Source organism: Myodes glareolus, chromosome 2 (genome assembly GCF_982192425.1).
Source record: "Myodes glareolus chromosome 2, mMyoGla1.1, whole genome shotgun sequence".
Lineage (NCBI taxonomy): Eukaryota > Metazoa > Chordata > Mammalia > Rodentia > Cricetidae > Myodes > Myodes glareolus.
The window spans coordinates 107,086,723-107,095,650 of record NC_142027.1 but is presented as its reverse complement, the minus strand read 5'-3'; the positions used below and the strand labels follow the sequence as shown (position 1 = coordinate 107,095,650).

General features: G+C 48.0%; 2 protein-coding genes across 2 annotated transcripts; both read left to right on the top strand.

The window, feature by feature from the left end:
• The first annotated feature begins 186 nt into the window (after positions 1 to 186).
• Positions 187 to 6,362, top strand: Cnpy4 (canopy FGF signaling regulator 4). The gene is made up of 6 exons (XM_048428848.3): positions 187 to 437; positions 3,371 to 3,497; positions 3,599 to 3,695; positions 4,592 to 4,714; positions 5,322 to 5,439; positions 5,525 to 6,362. The coding sequence occupies exons 1-6, from the start codon at positions 302 to 304 to the stop codon at positions 5,650 to 5,652; spliced, it is 729 nt and encodes a 242-aa protein (XP_048284805.1). The 5' UTR covers positions 187 to 301; the 3' UTR covers positions 5,653 to 6,362.
• A 759-nt stretch (positions 6,363 to 7,121) lies between these two features.
• Mblac1 (metallo-beta-lactamase domain containing 1) lies at positions 7,122 to 8,300 on the top strand. The gene has a single exon (XM_048428847.3). It carries the CDS (start codon positions 7,212 to 7,214, stop codon positions 7,992 to 7,994), a length of 783 nt encoding a protein of 260 aa, XP_048284804.1. The 5' UTR covers positions 7,122 to 7,211; the 3' UTR covers positions 7,995 to 8,300.
• The last annotated feature ends 628 nt before the right edge of the window (positions 8,301 to 8,928 follow it).

Sequence of the window (8,928 nt, the reverse complement as noted above, 5' to 3'; positions counted from 1 at the left end):
TACAAAATTTACATTCTACGTAGATGTGTAAAGATGATATTATTATATTCTAATTACTTAAATCTGTGTCTTCAATACCCAGCTGCCAGGACCTGCAGGAGGCGCCACAAAACTGAGGCGGGGAAGTCCTGAGCCATGACGCTCCACCCACTTTCGGGCTAGCTCTGAGCATGCGCTGACCGTTCCACGACGGATTTTTTTTTGTTTGTTTGTTTAAAAAAGCTTGTGGCCCGCTGCGTCTAAATTTAAAGGGCCCGCTCCCTTCCAGAAGTTAGTCTGAAGGGACACGGTGGTTGTGTGTATGTGTGGACAGCGTTTTGTCATGGGACCTGTGCGGTTGGAAATACTGCTTTTCATCCTGGTAGCGTACAGTGCGTGGACTGAGACGGCGAAAAAGGAGGACGATGATACAGAACGTTTGCCCAGCAAATGCGAAGGTATAGAAAAGAAGCTGTTCTTATTTGCATCTGTCTATCCCACCTCCTGCTTTTCTAACTCTAGGCTGGATCAAATGGACTAAGATAGATGGGTCACTCGACCCTCTTGAAAGAAGTTCTTTTGGAGCTTGGTAACTCTTGAATGGGAACAAGGGATGGGGGAAAAAAAAAACAAAAAGCAGGGTTCTGATGACACTACATTTCCCAGGCGGCATCCAGAAGGAGCCAGGTTTTTCTTGCAGGCTCGGGCCCAAATGGATTGTGGGAATTGTAGTTCCAGAACCTATAGCGCGGATCCTACCGAGCATCTTCCTCGGTGCGTTTCCCGCTTTGTTAACCAGACCTAAATTTGGACAGCCTGCATAGGTGGGGTGTAAGGTTCATACCTTATAGACATCCTGTGCCTCGCCCAGGCAGAGACGCTAGCAAATTACAGGCTTGATGACAGGGATTTAAAGGTGAGTAGGTCAGTGACTGACGCTCATAAACAAAAGATGGAGACACCATACCACCGGTGTGAGGCTTTGCAGTTGAGGTGTACTTTAGGGATTTTACAGCAAGCAGCATGGTCTCTGGCTGTATTAGTCAGGAGCCAAGTCACTGAATACCCTGTAGTTTCCTAGTTTGTTTTCTCCCTGACATTAACTTTTTTCTTGGACTCTTTTTCTCTTCTCCTTACAGCCAACTGCATTTTATCATTGTTACTCACTCATTATTTGATCCTAATCTTTTGCATCTGTGCACCACTCTTCTCCTGGGACTGTTTTTTTTTTTTTTTCTTTTTCTTTTCTTTTTTGGTTTTTCATGACAGAGCTTCTCTATGTAGCCCTGGCTACCTTGGGACTTTCTCTCTAGCTGAGGCTGGCCTCAAACTCAGAGATCCGCCTGCTCTGCTTTCCAAGTGCTGGGATTAAAGGCATGCACTACCATGCCCTGCTCTCCTAAGACTTATTTTTTTGTTTGTTTTTTTGAGATAGGGATTCTCTGTGTAGTCCTGGAACTTGCTCTGTAGATCAGGCTGGCCACGAACTCAGATCTGTGTGTTTCTGCCTCCTGAGTGCTGGGATTAATGGCGTGCACCACCACTGCCTGGCTCTCCTAGAACTCCTTAATCTTCCTAACACAGGCATAATGTTGGCCTCTTGCTTTACCACTGCTGTTGTCAGACAAAGACCCCTTGTATGCGCCTGGGTGATATACACGTAGAGGTCAGAGGACAACCTCAGGTGTCATTCCTTCAGGAGAAATGGCTACCTTTTGTTTGAGACAGGTTCTCTCATTCCCCTGGAACTTAGGTACAGAAGTCAGCTCTCTTCTCAAAACACTGGGATTACAAGTGCCACCTTGCCCAACTTTTTCTGTAGGTTCTGAGGATCTAAACTCAGGTCCTCAAGCTTGCAAGCATTTTACTTGCTGAATGGTTTCCCAGACCCTAAGCCAACCTTCTTCTGGGGTGGGGAGCAGGGTCTGTAAATGTCTTGTATTTGTAAATGTCAAACATCCACACATTTTCTTTTCTTTTGTTTTTGTTTTATCGAGACGGGGTTTCTCTGTAGCTTTGAAACCTATCCTGAAACTAGCTCTTGTAGACCAGGCTGGCCTCGAACTCACAGAGATCCACCTGCTTCTGCCTCCCAAGTGCTGGGATTAAAGGCGTGCACCACCACTGCCAGGCCCATCCTTATACTTTCATATTTCATTCCCATCCTAAAATTGACTATGCTCCAGACACACCCAACTTCTCACAGTCAATGAGTATGCCCTTCGCTGTTTTCCCACTTTTCTGTATTTTTTCTTTTCTTTCTCTCTCTCTCTTCCTTCCTTTCTTCCTTCCTTCCTTCCTTTTTTAAAGTTTTTCAAGGTAGGGTTTCTCTGTGTAACAGTCCTGGCTATCCTGGAACTCGCTTTGTAGACAAGGCTGGCCTCAAACTCACAGAGATCTGTCTGCCTCTGCTTCCCGAGTCCTGGGGTTAAATTTGTGCACCCCACCCCACTCTCCTGTGTTTGCTAAGCTCCTCTCCATTCTTGTGGAGTTTAATGTCTCCTTTGGACTCCTTCCTTGCTGTCACCTGCTGTGTCATGTCCTAGGGAAAAGGGAGTGCCTGTGTGTCTCAGGTTGTAGCTGAGTAAGCACTATTGTTATTTACCCGTGTAGTTTGTCACTTCTAGGGGAGACTCTTACTTTGAGAACCCAGTCTACTGTACCAGATAAGGTACTGAGGAAGACAACAGTGGAAAAGATATGTCCATCCTTATTACAGTAGAGGAGGTGGCCTTTGATGAGTTCTGTATTTTTCCATTTGCTGTGAGATTAAGTCTCTTTGGTTTTTTGCTTGTTTGTTTGTTTTTTGGCATATGTGGGTAAATATGTGCAGTGTATGCGGGTCAGAGAATAACATGGAGGAGTCTGTTCTCACCTTCCACCATGTGGGTCCTCTAGGTTTGGCAGCGGGTTCCTTTACCTGTCGAGCCATCTTACCAGTCCTGGAAACAGGTTTCTTGATTGTAACCCTGGAGCACTACCACTGTATCATCGTTGTTTACGTGACAGTCCCAAACTATACCGATGGGTTTTATGCTATCTGTACTCTAGTATACATAGAGAAGTAGCTCAATGAGTCAGGTCAGAGCGATACCACATACTTACACAATGCTCACTGTATGCCAGACACGACTCTAGGGGTTTTACATATGCTGATGGACCTAAATTTTCATCACACAGTTATAAGGGACACAGTCTCACCCACGTGTTAGAGGTGAAGAAGCTGAGACACACCAAGTGTCACACAGCTACTGAGATTTGAGTCAGTCTCGTCTTCCGGTCTTCATGGCTCAGCATGTTTGCTTATGTGCTCTGCTGCCTTGGATCATGAGCAGAAGGACGCTGGTGGGGTCACTTGTCTTCATCCCCTTGGTTATCTCCTTACTACCAGTGTGTAAGCTGCTGAGCATGGAGCTTCAGGAAGAGCTGAGTCGCACGGGTCGATCTCGAGAAGTGCTGGAGCTGGGGCAGGTGCTAGACACCGGCAAGAGGAAGAGACACGTGCCATATAGCCTTTCGTGAGTCTCTTAAGCCCACCTTCTAACCAACCTCAGGGGAGCTGCCAGGCTCCTGACACGTCACATCCTGACACGGAGTCTTATTTCCCTTGTTCCCACAGCGAGACAAGATTGGAAGAGGCTTTGGAGAATTTGTGTGAGCGGATCCTGGACTACAGTGTTCATGCTGAGCGCAAAGGCTCGTTGAGATATGCCAAGGTCAGGCGTTTCCTAGGAAGGGCCTTGCTGCTTTTCTTTCTTTCCCCCCAAGTCTTTGCATGTGCCCTTGTATGTTCATGTATGTGCACACGGGCATGTAGAGAGGCCAGAGACAGCTTTGGGCGTTTTCCCCCAGGAGCCATCCACCTTGTTTTGTTTTTCCGTAATTATTTTATGTGTGAAATGTGTCACAACACGCTACTCAGGTCAGAGGACAGCTTGTGGGAGTTGGGTCTCTCCACCATGTGGGTCCTGTGGATAGAATTCAGGTCACTGGGCTTGGTGGGGGACACCTTTACCCATGAAGACATCTTGCCATACCCAACTTGTTCCCCCCCCCCCCCCCCCCAGACAGGGCTTCTCTACTAATACCCTTGGCTGTCCTGGAACTCGCTCTGTAGACCAGGCTGGCCTTGAACTCACAGGGATCCAGCTGCCTCTGCCTCTTGAGTGCTGGGATTAAAGGCGTGTGCCACCACACCCAGTTCCTACCTTGATTTTTGAGACAGGGTTTCACTAGCTTACTGACTTTCTAAGCAAGCTAGGCTGGCTAGTCAGAGATCCCAAAGAATTGACCTGTTTGTTCTCCAGGGTGCAACTGTAAGCCTGTGCTGCCATGCCTTTTTTTTTTTTTAAATACGGAGTCTAGGGATTGAACTCAGGTCCTCAGACATTTTACCAACTGAGCTCTCTTCCTCAGCCCAGGACCCTGTTTCTCAGAAACAGAGACCTATATCATCGAAGATCTTTGAGGAATAATTGGCAATCTGACCCCCTATTATAACCAGACTCCCTCACAGAACACACTATCTAGACTCCAGCAGTTGATAGGGCTGATGTGGTGAAAATGGAGAAGTGAGGTGGGTGGGACTAATACCAAATTTTCCATCCCACAGGGTCAGAGTCAGACCATGGCAACACTGAAAGGCCTGGTACAGAAGGGAGTGAAAGTGGATCTGGGGATCCCTCTGGAGCTGTGGGACGAGCCCAGTGTGGAGGTCACATTCCTCAAGAAGCAGGTAGGATGGGGGACTACTCTGTCCAGGGAGGTGAAAAGAGCTACATCCCCTTGAACTCAATGCAGGGGGGATGTCGACCTTTGAGCAGGGGGGAGACAAAGAGTGAAGGCAGTGCCATTTACCAAGAAGTTACATTGTGACGCTAATAATACCTCTCACTGCCTACTGGGTGCCTACTATGTTCTGGGTTCTGGGCCACACACTGCTGCCTTGTGTTACTCCCATGTGACAGGTGTGATTACCAGTTCCTACTTTACAGGCTATAATTGGAGACATACTGAGTTTCTGAGACAGGATTACACGTAGTCCAGGCTGGTCTGAAACTCGCTATGTAGTTGAGAACGAGCTTAAATATATGACCCTTCTGCCTTCACCTACCCGCTGGGGCTACAGACATTGCCACCTAGCTGCATAGATATACTGTGTATCAGATAGTAATAGATACTGGCAAATGTTGAATGAAGAGAATCACACATCTAGTAATACAGGTATAACCTTCTGGCTGCCTGCCTCTCGAAAAGCAGTCAATGGAGAAGGAAGACAGGGAATGAAGAGCAGAGGCCTTCCAAAGTTCATCTGAGCAGATCCTCTTCCTGCTCTTCCCCAGTGTGAGACAATGCTGGAGGAATTTGAAGATGTTGTGGGAGACTGGTATTTCCACCATCAGGAGCAGCCCCTGCAGCATTTTCTCTGCAAAGGTCATGTGCTTCCAGCCTCTGAAACTGGTAAGTGTAGAGGTTGGGCCTCTCTTCTCCCAGCTTCCCCTACCCCAACATTACTCCTGAAATTGTTTTCTCTCATTCGACCTAGCTTGTCTACAGGAAACCTGGACTGGAAAGGAGAAGATCAGTGATGGGCATGAGGAGGAAGAGGAGGAGGAAGAGGAGGAGATAACCAAGGCTTCAGACAATTCCAAGCATGACCCAGAGGACCTTTGAACCCCCAGGAAGGGTCATGGGGAGTTTTCTAAACTCACTCTCCGTTCCCCATGCCAAAGCTTGTGACCGTCCTTTCCCTATGATCTCAGGCATGATCCTGGGGACCCAGAACGGCAACATGAGAGGAGAAAAAGGTGCAAAGAAGCTGGGGCAAGTTTTGCCTTCAGAGATGAGCCACATGCCGCCACTCAATTGACCAAATGTGTGTGGTGACAGTGTTGAAGCTTTCTCTATATTTTTTGGTCCTCACCTGCACCAATTGGTCAGTGATGGTATGAGCTGTGAGAAAGTCTCCTTACTTTTTGAAGGGGGTCTATTTTGACCTGTTCAAGAGGCCAGAGGAGGGATACAGATGTAGGTCAGTTGGTAGAATGTCTACCTAGCATGGACAAGGATGTGAATTGGATCACATAAAACCTGATGGTGGCAAACCCCTATAATCTCAGCACTTGAGAATTGGAGGCAAGAATATCAGAAGTTCAAAGCCGTCATCTAGCTACATGGCAGTTCAAGATCAACCAGAGCTACACAAGACCCTTTCTCAAAATAAGAAGCCAAAAAGGGAAGCCAAACATGAGACTGTATGTCATCAGTCTGTGAACAGGGCACTGGAAGCAATGCCAATAGGTTAGGTGGGGTAGATATATGATCTATTTCATATTTTACAAGTACCATATTTTCTATATCGCGATTAAACCTTTTCTGTATGACTTGACTGAGCCCCATTTCAAACATGTACACATTATCCAAGCACCAAAACAGTGGAGCCTTTGGCCAGCTGTCTATCAGCAGCTAATGGTGCTGATAATTTTGGGCCCCAAAGATACTGGCAGGGGTTGGGGAAGCAACTGTACCAGAGTGGAGGTACACGTTTATAATCCCAGTACTTGGGAGGGGGAAGCGAAAGGATCAAGAGTTTAAGGTCAGAGGAGGGAAGGAAGTAGAAATTTTTTAAAAATAAATAAATAAATAAATAAATGAAAAAAAAATATTTTAAATAAAAAAAAAAGAGTTTAAGGTCTTCCTTACAAGTTCAGGACCATCCTGGGCTACATAACACCCTGTATCAGAAAATACAAAAAAAAACAAAAACAAAATTCGAAGTTCGTGCAACACAGGTGTAAACTACACGGAGATTAGGATTAAGCAACGTGGCTAGCGTTTAAGCGGCCAAAATTTGTACGGAAGCCTGTGAAGAGCAAAACTCTTCCCGTATTCCCGACTTTTGACTTTTCCCAGAGTAAAAAAGATTTAAGGACAGCGATTGCTTTTGTTTTTTGTTTTTTTCAAATTAGTCAACGGCTAGAGCTAGAATGAGGGGGGAAAAGATATCGTTAAAACGTTGATGGGTGAAGACCTACCGACTACAAGCCTAATGGGACCCGAGCCAGAAAGTTTAGGTAGGCGAGGTCGCGTGGAAAGGCGGGTTGGGCGATACCATCTTAGGCAAGGGGTGGAGGGCGATACCACTTTAAGTACTGGGGGTGGCAACGAGTTGAGAAGGAAAGCGTGGCGGGGCTTGCCGTAAGAATTGGGCTGTGCAGACGTCCGTGTCCGCCATGAGCGGTCCAGTGCGGACTGAGCCGCTGCACGATGAGACTCCTCTGCTGGCGACCAGCGACTCCTACTCGGTGATGGTTCTGCAGCGCGGCTACGCGGAGCCGCAGGGGGCGGGCGACGTGGTCCGTGCTGATGGCACTGTGACCCTCGTCCTGCCCCGGGCCTGGACTTCGGGTTCCAGTCGCCCAATGGCCCCGTCCGTAGACGGTGGCACGGAGACTGCCCTGGAGGAGGCTGTGCGTGGCCCCATCCTCGTGGACACCGGGGGCCCTTGGGCTCGGGAGGCGCTGCTGGAAGCCCTCGCTAGGCAGGGCGTGGTCCCCGGAGACGTGACTCTGGTGGTGGGGACCCACGGGCATTCAGATCATATCGGGAACCTAGGGCTGTTTCTCCGGGCGGCTCTCTTAGTGTCCCATGACTTCTGCCTTCCCGGGGGCCTCTATCTACCTCATGGGCTGTGTGAAATGCAGCCCTTGATACTAGGCTCCGGGCTGCAGGTGTGGGCTACGCCGGGCCACGGAGGACAGCGCGATGTGAGCGTCGTAGTGGAGGGCACCAGCCTGGGCACCGTGGTGGTGGCTGGCGATGTGTTCGAGCGCCTTGGGGACGAGGACTCTTGGCAGGCCCTGAGCGAAGACCCAGTAGCTCAGCAGCGGAGCCGGGAGAGGATCCTGGGTGTGGCTGATGTGGTGGTGCCTGGTCACGGAGCCCCCTTTCGGGTGGTCAGGGAAGCAGTGAAGAGATCGGAGGATTTGGTATGTGAAGACAAGGAAGCTACTTAACTGGACTCCCATCAGGAAAGTCCTTCCAGTGAGGAACTGGAGTCCAGGAGACTGAAAGGACACAGTCAGAGCTAGCAGGGCTTGTCACGTTCAGCCTTGCAGGAGGCAACTTCCAAACAGAACGGAATGACTGACATCAGCCACTTTTATCAATGTCTGCAACCTAAGTAGGACGAAGGACTAGGTCATCTCTGCATCCTCTGTGAGCCTTTGTAAAACACACCAATTTTTTTTTCTTTTTTTTCAAAGAAAATATTTTTCTTTTTTTTCAGAGAAAATATTTTTTAAATTAAAATATTGATTTGGTGTGTGTGTGTGTGTGTGTGTGTGTGTGTGTGTCCGTGAAGGACTGAAAGCAACTTGGAGGAGTTGGTTCTCTCCACCCTGTGGATCCTCAGGATTAAGTTCAGGTTGTCAGGTTGTCAGACTTGGCAGCAGGCACCTTTACCCACTGAGCCATCTTGATGAATATTCTTGTTAAGATCTTCCGAAAAACAAAACCCAAAAACTAGACGACACACTGTCCTGATGTAAATGCAAAATGCTGATAACAATAATCATTGGGGGACTATAACCAGAAGCTACAAGAGAGGAACATTGTGGCCAATGGCTTGTTTCTCCCAGGATCTCTCTCTCTCTCTCTCTCTCTCTCTCTCTCTCTCTCTCTCTCTCTCTCTCTCTCTCGTCTCCTGTACTCCAGTCTGATTCCTGATTCTCTTACCTCCACCTCCCAAGTACTGGGATTACAGAATTACAGGTATGTGCAGTGCCACCTGGCCTTCCCATGATGTTAGTTCATTCACTTATTCATTGAATTCATCCGGTGGACAATTATTTAACACCTGTAATGTCTTGGGCACTGATGTAGGTCATGTGATACCACTACAGTGAGCACGTGGCAGATCCCTGCTTCATACAGAAGTCATATGTCCCA